Raw genomic sequence first — 25,238 nt, forward strand, 5'->3', positions numbered from 1 at the left:
AAAATAAAACAGTGGGGTACTTTCAGTCTTGTATGTATTATATCGCTTATTAATAACCCTTAAATTTCTCTCTAATCAAAAGTCAGCATCCAACATTAATCCTTCATAACCAGAAAATACCTAGTTTTTAGAACTAGGAAAACTCTAGCCTCAGCCAAAAATTAGAATAAAAATGTTTTAAATATATACTGCACTATAAATTACAGATCTATCCAACTCTCATCTTTCTGAAGTACAGAAATTACACACACGCTAAATAACGTCTTGTACTTTTATAGAACAGACATTTTAAAGTCTCTAGTCTATTGGTTAGAATGTCTTTCTTAGGTATCTGCAACTAGATTAAGAAGGAATGTGGGTACTTACTAAACAAGATTTGATCTACTAGGCATTCATAAAGACAAAACATCAAATGACAGAGCATACATGCCTTCCAAATTTTAAATAGCACTGCAAACTATACAGAATTCCTTTAAAGCAAATTTAAAAGGTGATCTATTACATTCTAAGATATACTTGCTACCACATAAAATAACTAGCAATCCAGTATTTCACATACTCCCTGCCATTCACAAATGGAATTGCAAGCAAATTCTAAAGTTGAATCAAATATCATATCTCAAAGCAATCTATAATGTCACATAAAATAAATTTTAAAATAAAATTTAAAAACACAATTGGAACCGAATAGGACAAAGACTATATCACATAAGAATAAATTATCATGGCTCGGAGCCTGTAGCTCAGCAGCTAGGATGCTAGCCACATACATGGGAGCTGGCAGGTTCGAATCCAGCCTGGGCCTGCCAAACAATAATGAAAACAGCAACAAAAAAATAACCGGGCGTTGCAGCAGGCGCTTGTAGTCCTAGCTACTTGGGAGGCTAAGGCAAGAGAATCGCTTGGGCCCAAGAGTTTGAGGTTGCTCTATGAGCTGTGATGCCCAGGGCACTCTACCCAGGGTGACAGCTTGAGACTCTGTCTCAAAAAAAAAAAAAAAGAATAAATCAGCAAAGGCTCGGTACCTATAGCTCAGTGGTTAGGGTGCCAGCAAATACACCAGGGCTAGCAGGTTCGAACCCAGCCTGGGCCTGCTAAACAACAAGGAAAACTACAACAACAATAACAAAAAGATAAATAGATAGAGATTTCGGGGGATGAGCAAGATGGCAGCTGAGTAATAACTTCCTTGCAAATGGGCACCATGAGACGGGGGAGAAAAGACTCCAGACATCTCTGGCTGGTGAGTTCTGCTCAGAAATATCCCTTTGGGGACACAGGCAGTCAGCGAGGGACTTCTGGACCCCATGAGGAGGACAAAAGCAGTGGAGAACTGGCAAGTGGTTGCATGTGTTCGTTTGGTCTAATCCCACTGGCAGGTGTAAGTATAGCAGCAGTGAGATTGCAAACTGGAAAGGCCTTACCTGTGAGCTGTTTTGTTTTGTTTTGTTTTGGACTTGGCACTCAGTTGAACTACCTTGGGAGAACCTGGGTGAGAGTGTGGAGGACTTTAAGCATTGTCTAGGGCCCCGGACTGCGCAGCTGAGCTGGACGGAGCTAATAGGGCTGGGGGCCATGCACAACCATTGTGGGAGAATTGCCCCGGCAAACTCCACCCTCAAGGTTGCAGAGCAAGGAGGGTGGGAGACCTTGGGCGAGTAATCTAGTGATTGAGCAGCCTAATGGTGGGGACTGAGACACCTTACAGCCTTGGCCCTCAGGGGCACAGAGTGAGACGGGTTTTGGCACACTGAGTAAGCGGGGAGCCACTTCAGGAGCGATCCCAGTGACAAGTGCTTTCCTGGGAAAGCTTTTGCGTAGCCAAAGTTAACAGTTTAAAGAGCCTTTTAAGCAGGCTGAGGAGAGATTTAGGTTCATCACCTTGAGGGATTTGAGAAATCAGCAGAGGCCTCCAGTCTCCATCTCATACAGCTGTATCAGCATTGTGATTAGCATCTCATACCCCAGAAGATCACCTGTTGCCCAGACAATATACAGTAAGATATATCCACTGCTTTTTACTTTTTTTTTAATTTCACCATTTTCCCTCTAGATTTTTCTTTAATTCTTTCTTTTCTTTCTTCATTTTTCTTGTTTAAATATAATTTTCCATTGTTGCCTTCTTTAACAATTAGAACTTCATTTTACCAGTGTTTCTACCTCTATTATTTAGTTATTCCCCCAATTTTATCCTGTAAAGTTTTCTCTTTGTTTTGGTTTGATTTATAACATTTTTGTCTTTCCTCTCTACTTGGTGGAGGTGGGAGGTGTCTGAACAGGCTGGCAAAGAGTTGCTGACCTCAAGGGAACCACCCAACCTGACACCCCCAGACATTAGGGGTTTTTAAGGTTGGGTCAAAGTACCCTACTGTACACCTATATTGCGCCTGTCTCCCTCTTTCTGTGCCTCTCTTCTTTTTATTTTTTTTTTTGTAATTTTTTTATTAAATCATAACTGTATACAATGATATGATTATGGGGCATCATACACTCACTTCATAAACCATTTGACACATTTTTATCACAGTGGTTAACATAGCCTTTACGGCGTTATCTCAGTTACTGTGCCAAAACATTTACATTCTACATTTACCAAGTTTCGCAAATACCCCTGTAATATGCACCACAGGTGTGATCCCACCAATTCCCCTCCCTCTACCCACCCCCCCCTTTCCCACTTCCCCCTATTGTTAAGTTGTAGCTGGGTTATAGCTTTCATGTGAGAGTCCCAAATTAGTTTCATAGTAGGGCTGTGTACATTGGGTATTTTTTCTTCCATTCTTGGGATACTTTACTAAGAAGAATATGTTCCAGCTCCATCCATGTAAACATGAAAGAGGTAAAGTCTCCATCTTTCTTTAAGGCTGCATAGTATTCCATGGTATACATATACCACAATTTATTAATCCATTCGTGGATCGATGGGCACTTGGGCTTTTTCCATGACTTAGCTATTATGAATTGGGCTGCAATAAACATTCTGGTACAAATATCTTTGTTATGTTGTGATTTTTGGTCTTCTGGGTATATGCCCAGCAGAGGAATTACAGGATTGAATGGCAGATCTATTTTTAGATCTCTGAGTGTTCTCCATATATCTTTCCAAAAGGAATGTATTAATTTGCATTCCCACCAGCAGTGCAGAAGTGTTCCCTTTTCTCCGCATCCACGCCAACATCTCTGGTCTTGAGATTTTGTGATATAGGCTAGTCTCATTGGAGTTAGATGATATCTCAAAGTAGTTTTGATTTGCATTTCTCTGATGATTAAAGATGATGAGCATTTTTTCATATGTCTGAAGGCCGTGCGCCTGTCTTCTTCAGAGAAGTTTCTCTTCAAATCCCTTGCCCAGCCTGCGATGGGATCCCTTGTTTTTTTCTTGCTGATGCGTTTGAGTTCTCTGTGGATTCTGGTTATTAAACCTTTGTCAGAGTTATACCCTGCAAATATCTTCTCCCATTCTGAGGGCTGTCTGCTTGCTCTGCTTACTGTGTTCTTAGCTGTGCAGAAGCTTTTTAGTTTGATCAAGTCCCAGTAGTGTATTTTTGAAGCTGCTTCAATTGCCCGGGGGGTTCTCCTCATGAAATACTCACCCAGACCAATTTCTTCAAGGGTTTTCCCTGCATTCTCCTCTAGTATTTTTATAGTTTCATGTCTTAAGCTTAAATCTTTAATCCAATGAGAGTCTATCTTAGTTAATGGTGAAAGGTGTGGGTCCAATTTCAGTCTTCTGCAGGTTGCCAGCCAGTTCACCCAGCACCATTTGTTAAATAGGGAATCTTTTCCCCACTGAATGTTTTTAATTGGCTTGTCAAAAATCAAATAGCGGTAAGTAGCTGGATTCATCTCTTGGTTCTCTATTCTATTCCAGATATCTACTTCTCTGTTTTTGTGCCAATACCATGCTGTTTTGATCACTATCGATTTGTAGTAAAGTCTGAGGTCTGGTAGTGTGATTCCTCCTGTTTTGTTTTTATTTCTGAGTAATGTCTTGGCTATTCGAGGTTTTTTCTGATTCCATATAAAACGAAGTAATGTTTTTTCAAGATCTTTAAAATATGACAGTGGAGCTTTAATAGGGAGTGCGTTGAAATTATATATTGCTTTGGGTAGTATGGACATTTTGATAATGTTGATTCTTCCTAGCCATGAGCATGGTATGTTTTTCCATTTGTTAACATTTTCAGCTATTTCTTTTCTTAAGAGTTTCATAGTTCTCTTTATAGAGATCTTTCACGTCTTTTGTTAGGTAAATTCCCAAATATTTCATCTTCTTTGGCACTACTGTGAATGGGATAGAGTCCTTAACTGCTTTTTCAATTTGACTGTTGTTGGTGTATATAAAGGCTACCGATTTATGAATGTTGATTTTGTAACCTGAGACGCTGCTGTATTCCTTGATCACTTCTAGGAGTTTTGTAGTAGAGTCCCTAGTGTTTTCCAGATACACAATCATATCATCTGCGAAGAGTGAGAGTTTGATCTCTTCTGACCCTATATGGATACCCTTGATGGCCTTTTCTTCCCTAATTGCGGTGGCTAAAACTTCCATTACAATGTTGAAAAGCAATGGAGACAATGGGCAGCCTTGTCTGGTTCCTGATCTGAGTGGAAATGATTCCAATTTAACTCCATTCAATATGATATTGGCTGTGGGTTTGCTGTAGATAGCCTCTATCAGTTTAAGAAAAGTCCCTTCTAGACCAATTTTCTTGAGTGTTCTGATCATGAAGGGATGCTGGATATTATCAAAAGCTTTTTCTGCATCAATTGAGAGAATCATATGGTCTTTGTTTTTTAATTTGTTTATGTGCTGAATTACATTTATAGATTTACGTATATTGAACCAGCCTTGAGACCCTGGGATAAAACCAACTTGGTCATGATGTATAATTTGTTTGATGTGTTGTTGGATTCTGTTTGTTAGGATCTTGTTGAATATTTTTGCATCTATATTCATTAGTGATATTGGTCTATAATTTTCTTTTCTTGTTGGGTCTTTTCCTGGTTTGGGGATCAGGGTGATGTTTGCTTCATAGAACGTGTTGGGTAGTCTTCCTTCTTTTTCTACATTTTGGAACAGGTTGAGTAATATAGGTACTAATTCCTCTTTAAAGGTTTGGTAGAATTCTGACGTGAAACCATCTGGTCCCGGGCTTTTCTTTTTAGGGAGGTTTTGTATAGTTGATGCTATTTCTGAACTTGATATGGGTCTGTTCAACATTTCCACTTGATTCTGGTTAAGTCTTGGAAGGTGGCGTGCTTCCAAGTATCGGTCTATTTCCTTCAGATTTTCATATTTCTGAGAATAAAGTTTCTTGTAATATTCATTAAGGATTTTTTGGATTTCTGATGAGTCTGTGGTTATTTCGTCTTTGTTGTTTCTGATTGATGATATTAGAGATTTTACTCTTTTTTTCCTGATTAGGTTGGACAGAGGTTTATCTATTTTATTGACCTTTTCAAAAAACCAGCTTTTTGATTTATTGATCTGTTGTATTATTCTTTTGTTTTCAATTTCATTTAATTCTGCTCTAATTTTGGTTATTTCTTTTCTTCTACTGGGTTTGGGGTTGGAATGTTCTTCCTTTTCCAGTTGCGTGAGATGTCCCATTAAGTTGTTAACTTCCTCTCTTTCCGTTCTCTTGAGGAAGGCTAGCAGTGCTATAAATTTCCCTCTTAGAACTGCCTTTGCAGTGTCCCAGAGGTTCTGATAGCTTGTGTCTTCATTGTCATTTTGTTCCAAAAAATTGGTGATTTCTTTCTTAATCTCATCTCTGACCCAGCTATCATTCAGCATAAGGTTATTTAACTTCCATGTTTTTGTATGGGTATGCAGATTCCTGTTGTTACTCAATTCAAGTTTTATTCCATGATGGTCCGAGAAGATGCATGGAATAATTTCTATTCCTTTAAATTTACTGAGGTTAGACTTGTGACCTAAAATGTGATCAATTTTGGAGTAAGTTCCGTGGGCTGATGAGAAGTATGTGTATTCAGTTTTGTTGGGATGAAATGTTCTGTAGATGTCTGCTAAATCTAAATATTGTATGGTTAGGTTTAAATCTAAGATTTCTTTGCTCAGCTTCTTTCTGGAGGATCGATCCAACACTGCCAAGGGAGTGTTGAAATCTCCAACGATTATGGAGCTGGACGAAATCAAGTTACTCATGTCTGTTAGAGTTTCTCTTATAAATTGAGGTGCATTCTGGTTGGGTGCATAGATATTAATAATTGAGATCTCATCATATTGAGTATTACCCTTAACAAATATGAAGTGACCATTGTTGTCCTTCCTTACTTTTGATGGTTTAAAGCCTACTGTATCTGCAAATAAAATTGCAACACCTGCTTTTTTCTGATTACCATTTGCCTGAAATATGGATGACCATCCTTTCACCCTGAGTCTGTATTTGTCTTTTAAGTTGAGATGTGACTCTTGTATGCAACAAATATCTGGCTTGAGTTTTTGTATCCAGTCAGCTAACCTATGCCTCTTTAGAGGACAGTTTAAGCCATTCACATTGATGGAGAGTATTGATAAGTCTGGTGGAATTTTGGGTATCGAGTTTTTCAAAGGTCCAGTGGACATTTTTAATCCTTTCGCCAGTGTGGAAGTTGGAGTTTGATCCGAAGTTTCTGAGTGAGTTTACTTTTGTGGTATAGGATTGGGTTGGTCATTGTGGAGGATAGGTCTGAGAACATCCTGAAGAGCTGGTTTACTTATGGCAAATTTTTTCAACATATGAATGTCATTGAAGTATTTAATTTCTCCATCATAGATGAAACTCAGTTTAGCTGGATACAAGATCCTGGGTTGAAAGTTTTTTTGCTTAATCTCCTGATTAAAAGTTGATGACCAGCCTCTTCTGGCTTGAAAAGTTTCAGCAGAGAGATCTGCAGTTATTCTAATATTCTTACCTTTGTACGTTATAGTTTTCTTTCACCGGGCTGCTTTGAGAATCTTCTCTTTCATGTTAACTTTAGTGAAGCTAATTATGATATGTCTGGGAGATGGCTTATTGGGGTTGAATCGTGCTGGGGTTCTGAAGCTGTCTGCTATCTGAATTTCAGATTCTCTAGGCATGTCTGGAAAATTTTCTTTCATAATTTCATGTAGAAGGGCCTCTGTGTCCTTGGCAGCTACTTCATCATTCTCCGAAATTCCTATAACCCTTATGTTGCTTTTTTTCGAATTATCTGAGAGCTCTCTGAGTGAGTGATCCGTTTTTGCTCTCCATTTCTCTTCCTCTTTGAGAGATTGGGAGCGTTCGAAGACTTTATCTTCAATGTCAGAAATCCTTTCTTCTGCTTGCTCCATTCTGCTACTGAGGGATTCTACTGTATTTTTCATATCTTTGAGGGCTGTAAGTTCTTGTTTCAGTGTGTCTAAGTCTTTGGTGGTTTTGTCTTTAAATTCGTTAAATTCTTGAGACAATTTTTGAATTTCTCCTCGAATTCCTAATTCCATTTTATTAATCTTGTCTGCAAACCAAATTCTGAATTCGACTTCTGACATCTCAGCCAGTTGTTTATGAATGGGATCTTCAATCACATCTGCTGTATCTTTTCTTGGGGGGGTTGATCTATTCTGGTTATTCATGTTACCAGAGTTTTTCCGCTGATTCCGCCCCATGGTTTACTCCCTTTGGTTTTTCCCCTGGGGTTTTATCGAGGGCCCGTACAGTGTTGTGGCCTGAGAAACTGGGGCCCTGTCTGGTGTGGTGGAGCAAAGTGGTTCTGTCTTGTTTTCAGCTGGTTTCTGTTCGATCCTATTGCAACTTCTACTCTGGCTTGAAGTCTCAGCTGTGTGGAAAAATCAGCAATTAAGTCACCCCGCCTGCCCACCTCTGGCCCCAGTTGGAAAAGGAGAATAAAACCTTCCTACAATCGCACACCCAGGGCACCGCCTGAAGAGTCCTCAGTCTATTAGCCCAGTTCAAAAGGTCCGAATCAGCTGTCTCAATCGGCACTTGTCTCAGGTGGAAGGGTTCAAGAGGTCTCTGGGAACTGGATCACAGGGGCCTGGTGACTCCTCTGACACAGCTCACCCCAGTGCAGCGTGGAGTCAGGAGGAGCCACCCAGCAAACAGAGCAGTCTGGGAAGGTTGACGTCTCCTTCCCCACTTTGCCCCTCCGTCGGACCCAGTCACTGGTATCTCTGCAGATGGCTAACCCAGTTGCCTGCAGTGAACAGACACTCCAGGGGTTTGCACCTGCCTGAATCGCAAGGAAGTCTGCCAGGCCCCCGCAGATTGCCGCTATCTAGCAGGAGGAGATGGGGCCTGACATCTTTGAGTGTTTGATGCAGGTGATGGGAAGGAGGTGTTCACTCAGGCTTAGCCCCGTCCCTGATGCATGCTGCTAACAGAACAGAACAGAACAGACAACTTTGTGAGGTTCAGTCTCTGTTCCTGTCGTCGCCTACAGGAGACGGGCTGTTTTGAGTTCAAACATCTTTGCCGCTGGGGAATTGCGTCTGAACACCTCTCTGGGTCGGCCCCGCCCTGGAGGCTTCCGGGTTTGTGAGCCGTGTCACCGGTGGCCTCCTCTGGTTGCCCAGGGAGACAGGGGGTGTGGCCTCAGAATATCCAGAAGTGAGCGTTCTGCCGTTAAAGAAAAAACGGCTGTTGATCTACCTCCAGGGAACTGCTGCTCTGGTGTGGGCACTCAGGCGACCCTTTTCTCCTCTGTCCCGCGCCCCAGAGTCAGCACTGAGCGGCCGCAGTTTGTGCTGGGTCCACACCCCTTAAGAGATCCCCCAAGAATCAGAACTCTTGGGGGATGGGCCCCCAGACCCCGATTGGGAGTGGGACGGGGGGAAGCTAGAGTTTCATTCAGTTTCACGCAATACTACGGTCCGGGGAGGGCTCCTGCACTGCACCGCAGGGAAGTGCCGCCAAGGCTTGATTTCCCCTCAGCAGAGTGCCCTCTCCTCGCTCACGTGTCCCAGAGTCAGCGCTGACCTGACGCAGCTCAGGCACTGTGCACTCCCCTCGAGAAATCACCCAAGGAGCCGAACTCCTGGGGGATAGGCCCTCAGACCCCGAGTGAGAGTAGGGGTTCTCAGCTCTCAGCGGGGAGGCCAGAGTCTGATTCAGTCTTGGGCCCCGTATGCCCGGGGAGGGTTGGTGCACTGCACCGCAGGGAAGTGCTGCGAGGCGTGACTCCCCCTCAGCCCGGTGCCCTCTCCTCACTCGGCGCGCCTCAGAGTCAATGCTGACCAGTCGCACTCAAGGGGACTGTCCACTCCCCTTGAGAAATCACCCAAGGATCCGAAGTCCTGGGGGACAGGCCTCCAGACCTCAGTGGGCGGGAGGGGAGCGCCGGGGATTCAGGGTTGCCGGCAAAGGATTCCCAAAGTTTTATTCAGCCCTATGTCCGGCAGGAGGACGCCACGGCACCCCTGTAGGGGAGGTAGGTCCAGTTTTTAGAAGGTCTCTCCCGTGGAGTGTAGTGGGAGGTCCTTTAATTTCTGCCCGCTTGTTCAATTATGGGGCTCTAGAGCTGGTCTCATGGGGGAGGGGGACTCCCGTCCGCTTGGTGGTGGATTTTGTACCTTTTGTTTGCGTCCTTGTGATCACAACTTGCCTCAGCGGTGTTGATGTGCGTTCTTCAGCCTTCTCTCTTGGTGAGGCTCAAGTCCACCAGGATACTTACTAAATTCCTGTCCCTTAACTCTCCTTCTGGACGGGAGCCTTTGTTGAAAGCTGGCTTCAGTCCGCCATCTTGTCTCGAAGTCGCCTCTCTTCTTTTTATCAATATTCCCTTTTAATCACGGGCCTCTCCTTTCTCTTTTTTCTTTCTTTTTCTTTTTTTAATCGTTTTTCCCTTCTTGCTCTTCAATGTTCTCGTCCTTCTGGTCCTGTACCAAAAAGACTCATCGAAACCCTAGGCCAGAGGCACGGTAACTTAAAGAGCAAGAGGAAGTGAAAGGAAAATTAGGATAAAAGAAAACACTTATGAGGAAGAATCGGCAGAAAAATCCTGGCAACAAGAAAAACCAGTCCAGAGCAACCCCCTCAAGGGACCGTGAGGTAGCTACTGCAGAGGATTCCACCTATAAAGAAATGGTAGAAATGACAGAAAGGGAATTCAGAATGCAGATGATGGAAACAATAAAGGAAATGATAGAAATAATGAAGGAAACTGCTGATAAAGTGGAAAATAACCAAAAGGAAATCCAAAAACAGAATCAAATAAGAGATGAATGATATGAAGAATATAGAAAGGATATAGCAGAGCTGAAGGGACTGAAGCAGTCAATTAGGGAACTTAAAGATGCAATAGAAAGTATCAACAACAGATTAGACCATGCAGAAGAAAGAATCTCAGCAGTAGAGGACAAAGCTCTTGAAATAACTCAGATAGTTAAAGAGGCAGAAAAGAAGAAAGAGAAAGCAGAACATTCACTGACAGAATTATGGGACTTTATGAAGCATTCCAACATGTGAGTTATAGGTATCCCAGAAGGGGAAGAAGAATGCCCCAGGGGAATGGAGCCATACTAGAGAATATTATAAACGAAAATTTCCCAAATGTCACCAAAGATTCTGACACACTCCTTTCAGAGGGATATCGGACCCCAGGTTGCCTCAACTCTCACCGAGCTTCTCCAAGACACATTGTGATGAACCTGTCCAAAGTCAAGACAAAAGAAAAGATTCTGCAAGCTGCCAGGAGTAAGCGCCAGTTGACCTACAGGGGCAAATCCATCAGAGTGACCGCAGACTTCTCTAATGAAACTTTCCAAGCAAGAAGACAATGTCATCTACCTTCAATCTACTTAAACAGAACAATTTCCAGCCCAGAATTCTATATCCTGCTAAGCTAAGCTTTAAAATTGACAGAGAAATCAAATCATTTACTGATATGCAAACATTGAGGAAATTCGCCACAACAAGACCAGCTCTACAGGAAATACTTCAACCTGTTCTACACACTGACCATCACAAGGGATCAACAGCAAAGTAAGACTCAGAAATTAAAGGACAGAACCTAACTTCCACAATGATGCAAAAGATAAAAACTAAGCAAGGGACTCAAACAAACTAAGATGAATAGAATACTATCACACTTATCAATTATCTCAATAAATGTTAATGGCTTGAATTCCCCACTGAAGAGGCACAGACTGGCTGATTGGATTAAAAACCACAAGACATCCATTTGCTGTCTGCAGGAAAAACACTTACCTTCAAAAGACAAATTAAAACTCCGAGTTAAGGGTTGGAAGACAATTTTTCAGGCAAATGGAATTTAGAAGAAGAGGGGTTACAATCTTATTTTCACATACATGTGGATTTAAAGCAACTAAAGTCAAAAAAGACAAAGATGGTCACTTTATATTAGTTAAGGGAAAAATACAACAAGAAGACATTTCAATTCTAAATATTTATGTAGCCAACTTAAATGCTCCCAGATTCTTGAAACAGACCTTACTCAGTCTGAGCAATATGATATCTGATAATACCATAATAACAGGGGACTTTAACACTCCTCTTACAAAGCTGGACAGATCCTCTAAACAGAAATTAAACAGAGATATAAGAGATTTAAATGAGACCCTAGAACAACTTTGCTTGATAGACACATATAGAACACTCCATCCCAAAGATAAAGAATATACATTCTTCTCATCACCCCATGGAACATTCTCAAAAATTGATCATATCCTGGGACACAAAACAAATAACAACAGAATCAAAAGAACTGAAATTTTACCCTGTATCTTCTCAGACCATAAGGCACTAAAGGTGGAACTCAACTCTAACAAAAACGTTCGACCCCACACAAAGGCATGGAAATTAAACAACCTTCTGTTGAATGACAGATGGGTGCAGGAAGAAATAAAACAGGAAATCATTAACTTCCTTTAGCATAACAACAATGAAGACACAAGCTACCAAAACCTGTGGGATACTGCAAAAGTAGTTTTTTTTTTTTTTTTGTAGAGACAGAGTCTCACTGTACCGCCCTCAGGTAGAGTGCCGTGGCGTCACACGGCTCACAGCAACCTCTAACTCTTGGGCTTACACGATTCTCTTGCCTCAGCCTCCCGAGCAGCTGGGACTACAGGCGCCCGCCACAACGCCCGGCTATTTTTTTGGTTGCAGTTTGGCCGGGGCTGGGTTTGAACCCACCACCCTCGGCATATGGGGCCGGCGCCCAACTCACTGAGCCACAGGCGCCGCCCGCAAAAGTAGTTTTGAGAGGAAAATTTATCACTTTAGATGCCTACATTCGAAAAACAGAAAGAGAGCACATCAACAAACTTACAAGCCATCTTATGGAATTGGAAAAAGAAGAACAATCTAAGCCTAAACCCAGCAGAAGAAAAGAAATATCCAAAATTAAATCAGAGATTAATGAAACTGAAAACAAACGAATATTCAGAAAATTAATGAAACAAGGAGTTGGTTTTTTGAAAAAATAAAATAGATAAATCTTTGGCCAAACTAACTAGAAATAGGAAAGTAAAATCTCTAGTAACCTCAATCAGAAATGATAAAGGGGAAATAACAACTGATGCCACAGAGATACAAGAGATCATCTCTGAATACTACCAGAAACTCTATGCCCAGAAATTTGACAATGTGAAGGAAATGGATCAATATTTGGAATCACACCCACTCCCTAGACTTAGCCAGGAAGAAATAGAGCTCCTGAATAGACCAATTTCAAGCACTGAGATCAAAGAAACAATAAAAATTTTCCAACAAAAAAATGCTGGTCTGGATGGTTCACACCAGAATTCTATCAAATCATCAAAGAAGACCTTATTCCCGTACTGCAGAAATTATTCCAAAAAATTGAGGAGGAAGGAATCTTTCCCAATATGTTCTATGAAGGAAACATACCCTGATACCAAAACCAGGAAAAGACCCAACTAAAAAGGAGAATTTCGAAACAATTTCATTAATGAATATAGATGCAACAATTCTCAACAAAATCCTAGCCAATAGACTCCAGCTTATCATTTAAAAAGTCATACATCATGATCAAGTAGGCTTCATGCCAGGGATGCAAGGGTGGTTTAACATATGCAAGTCCATAAACATTATTCACCGAATTAACAAAAGTAAAAACAAAGACCGTATGATCCTCTCAACAAATGCCATAAAATCATTCAATGAAATCCAGCATCCTTTTCTAATTAGAACACTGAAGAGTATAGGGATAGGTGGCACATTTCTGAAACTGATTGAAGCTATCTATGACAAGCCCACAGCTAATATTTTACTGAATGGAGTAAAACTGAAAGCTTTTCCTCTCAGAACTGGAACCAGACAAGGTTGTCCTCTGTCACCATTACTATTCAACATAGTGCTGGAAGTTCTAGCCAACACAATTAGGCAAGACAGGGAAATAAAGGGCATCCAAATGGGAGCAGAGGAGTTAAACTCTCCCTCTTTGCTGACGATATGATCTTATACTTAGAGAACCCCAAAGAGTCAACCACAAGACTCCTGGAAGTCATAAAAAAAAATACATATCCTAATGTCTCAGGATATAAACTCAATGTCCACAAGTCAGTGCCTTTGTATATACCAGTAACAGCCAAGATGAGAGGTTAATTAAGGACACAACTCCCTGCACCATAGCTTCAAAGAAAATGAAATACCTAGGAATATACCTAACGAAGGAGGTGAAGGACCTCTATAAAGAAAACTATGAAATCCTAAGAAAAGAAATAGCAGAGGATATTAACAAATGAAAGAACATACCATGCTCATGGCTGGGAAGAATCAACGTTGTTAAAATGTCTATACTTCCCAAAGCAATCTACCTATTCAATGCCATCCCTATTAAAATACCAACATCATACTTTCAAGACTTGGAAAATATGATTCTGGGTTTTGTATGGAACCAGAAAAAAAACCCATATAGCTAAGGCAGTTCTTAGTAATAAAAACAAAGCTGGGGGCATCAGCATACCAGATTTTAGGCTGTACTACAAAGCAATAGTGGTCAAGACAGCATGGTACTGGCACAAAAATAGAGACAAAGACATTTGGAATCAAATAGAAAACCAGGAAATGAAACTAACATCTTACAACCACCTAATCTTCCATAAACCAAACAAGAACATACCGTGGGGGAAAGTCTCCCTATTCAACAAATGGTGCTGGAAGAACTGGATATCCACATGTAAAAGACTGAAACTGGACCCACACCTTTCTCCACTCACAAAAATTGATTCAAGATGGATAAAGGACTTAAATTTAAGGCATGAAACAATAAAAAATCCTCAAAGAAAGCATAGGAAAAACACTGGAAGATATTGGCCTGGGGAAAGACTTCATGAAGAAGACTGCTATGGCAATTGCAACAACAACAAAAATAAACAAATGGGACTTCATCAAACTGAAAAGCTTCCGTACAGCTAAGGAGACAACAACCAAAGCAAAGAGACAACCTACACAATGGGAAAGGATATTTGCATACTTTGAATCAGACAAAAGCTTGATAACTAGGATCTATAGAGAACTCAAATTAATCCACATGAAAAAAGCCAACAGTCTCATATATCAATGGGCAAGAGACATGAATAGAACCTTCTCTAAAGAAGACAGACAAATGGCTGACAAACACATAAAAAAAATGCTCATGACCCCTTGTTATTAGAGAAATGAAAATCAAAATCACCCTGAGATACCATCTAACCCCAGCGAGAATGGCCCATATCACAAAATCTCAAAACTACAGATGCTGGCATGGATGTGGAGAGAAGGGAACACTTTTACACTGCTGGTGGGACTGATACAACCTTTTTGGGAGGAAGTATGGAGAACCCTCAAAGAACTCAAGCTAGACATCCCATTTGATCCTGCAATCCCATTACTAAGCATCTATCTACCCAAAAGGAAAAAAATCCTTTTATCACACGGACACTTGAACTGGACTGTTTATTGCAGCTCAATTTACAATTGCCAAAATGTGGAAACAGCCTAAACGTCCACCAACCCAGGAATGGATTAACAAGCTGTGATATATGTACACTATGGAATACTATTCAGCCTTTGTATTAACCTGGATGGAAGTGGAACACATTATTCCTAGTAAAGCATCACAAGAATGGAAAAGCATGAATCCTATGTACTCAATTTTGGTATGAGGACAATTAATGACAATGACACGGTAGGGGTGTGGAAAGGGGAGAGCAGAGGGAGAGAGAAGGAGGGAGAGGTGGGGGAAATGAACAGCAGAGAGAGGGAAGGAGGGACGGAGTTGGGATCTTGGTGTGTGACACACCTTTTGGGGGCAAGACACAATTGTAAGAGGGACTTTACAAATGCAATCAGTGTAACCTTGTTTCTTGTACCCTCAATGAATCCCCAACAATAAAAAAAAGATAAATAAATAAAAATAATTAAAAAAGAATAAATCAGCAGAGAAAGAAAACTATAAGTATACAGAATCTCAATGTAAATAATAGCTGTTGAATGCATAAATCAGTAAAGATCCACAGAATATTTAACCCTCAGTACAACATAAATACCCAATTTTAGGTTCTGAGTTTCTTTTCTGAGCAGTTCCAACTATTTTAATGTGTTCATCTTCCCTAATCATCACAGAAACACAAATCAAAATCACTCTGAGATATCTCCTAACTCCAATGACATTAGCCCACACCACAAAATCCCAAATCTGCAAATGGCTGGTGTGGTTGTGGAGAAAAGGGAACACTTTTGCATTGCTGGTGTCATTGCAAACTAATACAACCTCTATGACAGTGGTTCTCAACCTGTGGGTCGCAACCCACTGGAACTGTATTAATGGGCCACGGCATTAGGAAGGTTGAGAACCACTGCTCTATGGAAAGAAGAATGGAGAATTCTCAAAGAACTAAAAGTGGACCTTCCATTTGATCCAGCAATACCATTACCAGGTATATACCCAGAAGAAAAAATCATTTTACTACAAGGACATCTGTCCTAGAATGTTTATTGCTGCTCAATTCACAACTGCCAACACGTAGAAGCAACCCAAGAGCCCATCAACCCATTAATGGATTAACAAACTGTGGTGTATATATACCATGTTATTCAGCCATAGAAAAGATGGAGACTTTACATCTTTTGTGTTTACCTGGATGGAGGTGAAACAGATTCTTCTTAGTAAAGTATCATAAGAATGGAAACAAACGTATCCAATGTACTCAATGCTAAATTGGACGTGCTGTCTCACACCTGTAATCCTAGCATTTTGGGAGGCCAAGGTGGGAGGAGGGCTTGAGACCAGAACTTTGAGACCAATTTGAGCAACACAGCAAGATGCTGTCTCTACAAAAGCAGCCAGGCATGGTGGCATGTACCTCTAGTCACACCTACTAAGAAGGCAGAAGCTAGGGATCCTTTTAGCCCAGCATTTTGAGGCTGCACTGAGCTATGATGACAACCACTGGACTCTAGTCCAGGCAACAGAACAAAAGACTTAGTCTCAAAGAAAAAAAAAAAAGATGAAAATTATTTTAATAATTGCCATATGGCTGCATAGGACCCTTTTATAAATTTAAGATACATTATTTTAGTATCTTAGTGATTTTGTGTTTTATATCTTTAAACATTTTGCTATTTCATCATTCTAGAAATTATTTTATCATTATTCATCAATTATTCCCAATTATACTAAAAAGGACTAGAATAACAAGAATTTTAAAGAATAATGGGATGTCTGGAAAGATGACATAAGAATATATCCTTCTTTCATTTCTTACTGTGTTGCCTTAAGTACTGCAACATCTTTCAAAAAGTGTAAAGTAAGAATGCAGACCCCATCTTTGGAGCCTGCTTTTAGCTAGCATTAATAAACACAGTTGAAAATTCTAAATTTTTCACTTTCTACCTACAATGGCAAAGAGAAAAAAATTAACAAAGATGTTTCACAATTATTAGACCAATCAGAAGATAAACACAAAAGATAGCAGTACTTACTCTAGGCTTTAGGACAACAGTGAAATTGACTGTACAGATATTGCATCATCTTTAGATGCTGATATCCTAGATAAATTTTATAGAACTCAAGAATAGAAGAATAATATACTTTTAAGAACAAAAAGATGGTATTCTTATCAGCTTAATCATTCAAAAGAAAGGACTTCATCACACGATATTTTATGACAAAACCTAGACCAGTCCATTTTAATTGAAAGGATATATGGCAGTATTCTTTTATGCCATTTTCAGACCACAATTTACCTATAAAAGGCAAAGGCAGATTTATATAAAAAGATGACTGGAAGGAATTAGATGATGTAAAAAAAAATTGGAACTGATCATTCCAATTGGTGCATACTAATGTAAAATCAATATTTTGCAACAGAATCATGAGCTATCAAAGGTTTTTAAATTTTCTTCAAGTACAGTTATCAGGTACAAGAAGTGCTAGAATGACAATAAACTAGAACCTCTCCAGGGCCTATGGGAATGCATGACAACAGATCAGCAGTTGGTTGCATTCAGAGGATGTTGCCCATTTTAGTACCTTCAAAACCAAGAAAATATGGAATGAAAATCTGAATTTGCTGTATTTAAATGCTTATTAAAAATTCTAGTAAAGTGATTATGCAATATTCCTATATTTAACTTCTCTACATTATTTACAAAGTGACTTAAAATATATATATATATTTTTTTTTTTTGAAAGTTCATTGGTCCTGAATGATAAATGATGATTAACTTTTTCTCCTGGTATACTAAAGATCAGGAGAAAATGTAAATGTATGGTTCCCTAAATGATATTTAAATTTAATACATATAAAGTAGTAACATGAAAACATTCTAAATGACATAACAATTATCCTGTAATGATATTTAAAAATAAAACTAAAGCAGAAAAACTTCGTGACAAAACAAACATTTACTTATTTCTATACATTATGTGTGGCTCAATGCAGACATTTGTCAGAATTATTTTGATGTAAGAATATTAATTCTAAACAAATATGCTGTCTGAATTAGCTGGTTCCCAGATTGCTTATTTCTAATGAATCTATTAATATTCAAGAAAATATAAAAGAAAACAGAACTGGCAAAAATCAAAGGTACTGAATTTCTCTTACACTATAATCTGACATACATCAAGGATTTAAAACATACTGATTTGCTTGACAATAAAAAGTTAATTCTATATAGTTTTGTCAGAAGGCTCCTAACCCACAAAATAGAAACCACATAAGCCATAACTATAAGTAAATGTAACCGTTTAGCAATTACGTTGCTACTCTTGCCATCTAACCTAAATTTAATAGAAAGGAAGTGGTAAGGATTTCAACCTGAAATACAATCATTAACCTTGGGGAACTGGTTCCAGGACTCCTTTGGATATCAAAGTCTATAGTCAATCCTTGATATAAAATGGCAGTGTTTGCATATAACCTATGCACATCCTCCTATATACTTTAAATTATCTCTAGATTACTTAATAATACCTAACACAATGTAAAAGCTATGTAAATAGTTGTTATACTATACTGGATTTTTATTTGTATTATTTTTATTGTATCATCATTGTTTCTTTCCCCAACATTTTTGATCAGTGGTTGGTTGAATCCATAGATGCAGAACACACAGATACAGAGGGCTGACTGTATATCCTACAGTAAGAGCCAACTAGCTAAAAGCTCGATCTATTGCCCTACAAAAATGACCACCAGAATACTTAGTGTTGGTCTACTTTCACATTTTGTTCTTTTTCTTTTTTACATTGCTCTAGTCTTTTCCAGATTCGATTCTCAAAATTACTGTATTTTAATATTTTTTTGCTTAATTTCTTTCTTCTATATCCTATCATTACTACTAACATATTACACATTTGGCACATGGTGCATCAATAATGGATACTCTCAAAAGAGAGATCATTCTAGTCTAAACATCTGCATTCAGATAGCAAAGCAAACCAGTACAAATACTCTAAGATTAGCATTGAAAGGATTTTTCCCACACTGCAGAACTATTCCTCAAATTCATTTTCCTGAAAGAAATGGCTCCTATTCAGAAATCTGCAATCTTAATAATTCACTGGAAACAGGATTTCATTTCATTGAATAAAAAAGGGTCCAACCACAAATGCAAACCAAAGTAATTTGATTATATCAATTGTGTCCCACTCTGTATGTGATACAAACAACACAAACATAGTATAGGAATGTGATTCACAGCTTTCTAAGCCTATTATTATGTATGAGAAGTACAAAAATAATCCAAGGGATATGACAGGTATAAAATGTCATATAAACCACATTTCAAAAACTTAGTTTACAGAATAATACATAAAATTCCAGAAATTCACAACCTTAAAACAAGACTGAAAATAGGCTCAGCATCTGTGGCTCAAGCGGCTAAGGTACCAGCCACATACACCTGAGCTGGCGGGTTCAAATCCAGCCTGGGCCCGCCAAACAACAATGACAGCTGTAACCAAAAAAAATAGCTGGGCATTGTGGCGGGCGCCTGTAGTCTCAGATATTTGGGAGGCGGAGACAGGAGACTCGCTTGAGCCCAGGAGTTTGAGGTTGCCATGAGCTACAATGCCACAGCACTCTACCCAGGGCAACAGCTTGAGGCTCTGTCTCAAAAAAAAAAAAGAACAAGACTGAAAATAAAAGAGAAGAATCTGAATCTGCGCAGTATTTATGATTAAAATGTTAATCATACGTTTTTAAAAGAACAATTGTACACAATTTTTCGCTAAAGCATTTTGTTAAAAATTACTTTTGAAATCACGCACAGTATTAAATTCCGAGTCATTCTATCATGTCTGTGTTTAAGATCAACATCGGTACAGCCATGCATCACTGAACGATGGGGGTATGTTCTGAGAAATGTGTCATGAGGCAATTTCGCTCATTGTGCAAACACCACAGAATATACATACAGAAATGTAGATGGTATACCTACTGGACACCTAGCCTACATGGCATTGCTCTAACACTACACATCTGTTCATGTCATTGTACTGAATACTGCAGGCAACTGTAACATAATGACAAGTTTATGTGTTACCTAAACACATTTAAACATAAAACGGAGACAGTAATAATATGGAATATAATCTCAGGAACCACTGTCATAAATGCGGTCCATATAGACCAAAACAACATTCTGCTGCTCGGGACTATTTTTTCCAATTCAAAAAGTAGTTTTAACTTTTTTCTTTCACAACTCATCTTAAAAATAAGACAATTCACACACATAAAAATTTCCCATTAGAGTTTTTTTTAATAGTTGACAAAACAGAAGCTTTTTCTACCTTTTATGCATAAAAGGTAGAAAAGATTTTTAATCAAAATTAGGGTTTACTAACAAAGTATCCTTTAGAAGGACTAAGAACTGTTCTCTTAAAATAACTCCAACATAAAAATGATAACTCAACTGTGAACACTTGAGTTAGCAAGAAACTTCACCTCTTAAAATGCAAGGTTAGAGCACCCTCTGCTGACTAAAAATCAGTCAAAAAAAGAGATGCTTACATTTTTAAATTAGATCAGCATTTTCCTTTTCCCACGAAATTTTTAAACATTGAAGACACACAGGACTACAGAGGATAAAGCTCTAAACAGATACTATCTCCTTGGAAGCTGTCTACAAAACAACAACATATTTACTGAGCATTCATTATGAGTACACCACTGTTCTTAAATATTTTTCTATTCTAATTTGGACAAATTAACATAAGCAATTAGAACAGAAAGAATGAGGGGATGATTTTAAAATAGAATGTTAGGTGGGTGGAAGGAAGTCTGAAGCAAGACTCTCAGAACCTGGGTCCATCCTACTTGCTTTTATGACAAGTTATTTCAATGATTTGGGCCTCAGTTTTTGAAATAAAAGAGGTTAATCATTCATCCATTCACTGAATAGACATTTATTTAGCATTTTTTATGTCCTGCTGAAGAAGGCACAAAGCTCCTGCTCAAATACCCCACATGGGTATTTAAATAGTTATGGTAACAATAAATATAAAGAGAGGGCACATGGACGACCTTATGTACACATCATGCTAACACGTTTGGCTTTATTGTACTGCAGATGACTAGAAATGAGGGAATGGTTCTTAAGAAGGAGAGTAACAATGTTAGATCTGCATTTCAGAAAGATCACTTATGTCCTGGAAAAGGTAAACTGAAAATAAAAGTAGACAGATTGAGAGGCTGTGAAATAATTCATGTGAGAAATGAGATGGGCCTGAACTCAAAGTAGGAAATGTAAGTCATGTTCAGAAGGCAAGATGAGAACCTAGAGGCTAGAGGATGAGGAGATCAAAAGTGACAGATAAATACCAACAAATTTAAGAGACTCATAATTACAGTGGGTTCTTGACCACAATAGAATCAAACTAGAAATCAGTAACAGAAAGACAACAGAAAAACCTCTAAATGTGAAAATTAAACAACATGATTCTAAAAAATCCAAGGGTTCAAAAGAAAATTTTTAAAAAATACATAGATCCACTGGGCACGTTGGCTCACACCTGTAATCTCAGCATCTGGAAGGTGGAGGAGAGTGGATGACTTTACCTCATGAGTTCAAGACCAGACTGAGCAAAAATGAGACCCTGGCCCTAAAAACATGGCAGGGAGCCTATAGTCCCAGTTACTTGGGAGGCTGAGTGAGGCAAGAGGCTCGCTTAAGCCCTAGAGTTTGAGGTTGCTGTGAGCTATAACGCCATGGCATTCCACCCGGGGCAAGACAGTGAGACTGTCCAAAAAAACCCCCACAAACAAACAAACAAACACATAGATCTGAATGAAAACAAAACCACAACACATCGAAATTTGTGGGATGTACTAAAGCACTGCTAAAACAGAAATTATGACAGTAAATGCTTACATTTAAAAACAAAGGAAGTCTAAAGAGTTGTGGAAATTGGTTATGGAATATTGTAAATGTAATTAACACCTCTAAATAGTAACTTAAAATGATTAATATGGTAAATTTCATGTTTATGTATATTTTATCACCATTAAAATCTTACAAAGGTAAGATCTCAAATCAATAACCTAAGTTCCATGTTTACATGGATGGAGCTGGAACATATTCTTAGCAAAGTGTCTCAAGAATGGAAGAAAAAGTATTCAATGTACTAAGCCGAGGTCCTCAAACTGCGGCCCGTGGGCCACATGAGGTGGTGTGATTGTACTTGTTCTTTTTTTGTTTTTTTTACTTCAAAATAAGATATGTGTAGTGTCCATAGGAATTTGTTCATAGTTTGTTTTTTTTTTTTTTTAAACTATAGTCCGGCCCTCCAAAGGTCTGAGGGACAGTGAATTGGCCCCCCGTTTAAAAAGTTTGAGGATGCCTGTAAGCCCTACTATGAAACCAATTTATAGCTTTCATATGAAAGCTATAACCCAATTATAGCCCAAAAATTTGGGGAAAGGGGAGAGGGAGGGGAGGGAAGGGAAGAAGATGGGTGGAGGGAGGGTTATTGGTGGGACCATACCTACAGTGCATCTTACAAGGGTACATGTGAAATTTACTAGGTGTAGAATATAAATGTCTTAACACAGTAACTAAGAAAATGCCGTAAAGGCTATGTTAACCAGTTTGATGAAAATATTTCAAATTTTATATAAAACCAGCACATTGTACCCCATGATTAGATTAATGTATACCGCTATGATTTAATAAAAAAATAATAAAAATAAAATTAAAAAATAACCTAAGTTCCTACTTCCAAGAAATTAGGGGGGAAAAGCAAAATAAATCCAAAGCAAGCAGAAGGAAATCAATTATGAATAGAATCAATAAAATAAAAAATAAAAAAATAGAGGAATATCAATTAAATAAAAAGTTGATTATTCAGAAATAAAGGAACAAATAAATAAATTGACAAATCTCTACTGAAGTGGAAAAAAACAGAGAAGAGTATAAATCGCCAATATCAAGAATGACATAGGGGCTATTACTACAGACCCTGCAGTCCTTCAAAGATAATAAGGAAATACTGCAAACAACTTCATGTTCATAAATCCAACAACTAGAAGAAATGAACTAATTCCTCAAAAACTCTTAACTACCAATACTCAATCAAGATGCAAAAGCCAAACAGACCTATACATACCAAAAAAATTGAATTTTTAATTAACAACCTTCCAAAAAAGAAATCTCCAGGCCCAGGTGGTTTCGCTGTTGATATCTACCATTTAAAAAATTAATAGCATTTTTACACAATCTTTTCCAGAAAATACTAGAAGACAAACACTTCTCAACCCATTTTATAAGGCTGGAATTACCATAACACCAAATCAGACAAAGATGGTGCAAAAATAGAAAACCACAACCTCATTCATTAATTAAGACACAAAAATCCTCAACAAAATATTAGCAAACTGAATCCAACTATGTATAAAATTAATTACACACCATGACCAAATGTAATTAAAGGCAAGACTGGTACAACATCAAAAATCCACATAGCAACAAGCTACTAAAGAAGGAAACACTATCACATTAATTATAATAGTACAGAAAAAGCATTTGACAATATCTAACACCTAATTAATGATTTTAGAAGAAACTCTCACCAAGTTAGGCAGAAAAATGACCTCAACTTGATAAAAAAGCATCTACAAAAAGCCTACAGCTAAGAGCACACGTAGCTGTGAACGACTAATTTATTCCTCCTAAAACTGAGAACACCAAGGACTAATAACTGATTTTGACAAGGTTGCAGAACATAATAATCGTCACATTTCCATATTCTAACAGTGAACACACAGCAACAATTTTTCTCTTTTAAAATATATATGGTTTGGCACACAAAGACCTGTAGGCAAATGTTTATAGCGCTTTTTTCATAACAGCCCTAAAATGGAAACAATCCAATGTCCATCATTTAATGAACAAATACATACATACAATGGGCCACTAATTCATCAAGAAAAGAAAGACAACACTGACAGGTGCTATAGCACATGTGTCAGGCGCAAACACAAAAGGCTGTACCTGTGTACACGATTCCATTTAAATGGCATTCTGGAAAAACAGAACTACTAGGGATAGAAACGCAATCAGTAATTGCCAGGAATTAGAGGGAGCATGAGGGGACTGACTGTAAAGGAGCATCAGGCAATTTGTGGGGTAACAGAAATACAGTAGAGGAGTGTCCAACCAGTGGTCCACAGGCTACCTGCTGGTTTTATGAGGACTTTTTTTGCTTATCTGTGTTGTCAGATGCCACAAAAAGCATGCATGGAACTTTTTTCTGCTAATTGGCTTTCCTCAGTGTCTGCATATTTAATGTGTGGCCCCGGACAACTCTTATTCTTCCAAAGTGTGGCAAAAAAGAAAAAAGGCTGGGCACCCTTGTGCAGAACCTCTGTAAGGTGACTCCCCCCCTCCCACAAGGAACTGTGAAAGACTGATCAGCATACGGAGGTGGTCCACATAAGGAACTAGGCCTACTGTACTGATATGGACATGTGGTGCACGTCCAGTCCATAAAAATTAGGTCAACTTAAGGTGGCCAATGTAGGAAGGTGGTCAGATGTAGAGGTTCTACTGTATTCTGTTATCTTGACTGTGGCAATAACTAAAAAAAAAAAAAAGGCCTTTCTCAAACCATACTCCAAAAAAGATAAAGTTTACTCCATGGAAATTATATGTCTGAGATCATTTTTTTCTTTCTCACAGAGGGTCTTTTAACCAAGTAGAAAAACAAGAATAGTAAGAAAGAATTAACAGTAGAGGGAAAACACAACCTATTTTAAGAATATTCCATTCTGCTATTACCTACTACTGCTAATTTGACTGTATACACTCTATCGTAAAAATCCTTAAAACCAACATTTATTTTAAAAGACAAAGCTCAAACATTCTTACTCTACATCCTCCCAAAAGGAAGGCAGAGTCATATTTTATCATCAGAGCATGATAAAGGTCATGATTTGTCTAGGATTTCAGTTTGTTTTTTCTTACCTCTGAGAGTACTGTCACCTCATATATAAAGACAAGCTTAATTAATTAATATGGGACAGAGCCAGCAACAAGATTATAAAGGGAAAAAGAATATCAATTTATGTTTTCTTCCATCTTTTATGAATTGTCAAAACTGGTATTTGATTTCTTTCCCTGCTTGAATTTACTTAAAACTCCAAAGAATCAAATATAAGAAAGACATTGTCATACATCTATCCACTCACATAAATGCTCCTCTACTCCTAAGACACTTGCATCGTGGCTTCAGAAGTCCATGCCTTCTTCCAAAGTTGCAGTGGTAGCTGCTTTCCTGCA

General features: G+C 38.6%; 1 protein-coding gene and 1 pseudogene across 5 annotated transcripts in view; one reads left to right on the forward strand and one right to left on the reverse strand.

Annotated features, from left to right (window-relative positions):
* LOC128585843 (glyceraldehyde-3-phosphate dehydrogenase-like) overlaps positions 1-25,238 on the forward strand; it is a 618,240-nt pseudogene that overhangs the window by 556,022 nt on the left and 36,980 nt on the right. The window lies entirely within an intron of this gene.
* Positions 1-25,238, reverse strand: part of ATG5 (autophagy related 5) — a 144,755-nt gene that overhangs the window by 91,775 nt on the left and 27,742 nt on the right. Inside the window, exon 2 of one of the 4 annotated variants that reach the window (XM_053591181.1) lies at positions 1,882-1,976. The exons of the other annotated variants lie outside the window; for them this stretch is intronic. Coding sequence (XP_053447156.1) covers positions 1,882-1,928 — 47 coding nt within the window. The 5' untranslated portion in view covers positions 1,929-1,976. The remainder of the gene's footprint in view (positions 1-1,881; positions 1,977-25,238) is intronic. 4 annotated transcript variants of the gene reach the window in all.

This window comes from Nycticebus coucang, chromosome 5 (genome assembly GCF_027406575.1).
Source record: "Nycticebus coucang isolate mNycCou1 chromosome 5, mNycCou1.pri, whole genome shotgun sequence".
Taxonomy (NCBI): domain Eukaryota; kingdom Metazoa; phylum Chordata; class Mammalia; order Primates; family Lorisidae; genus Nycticebus; species Nycticebus coucang.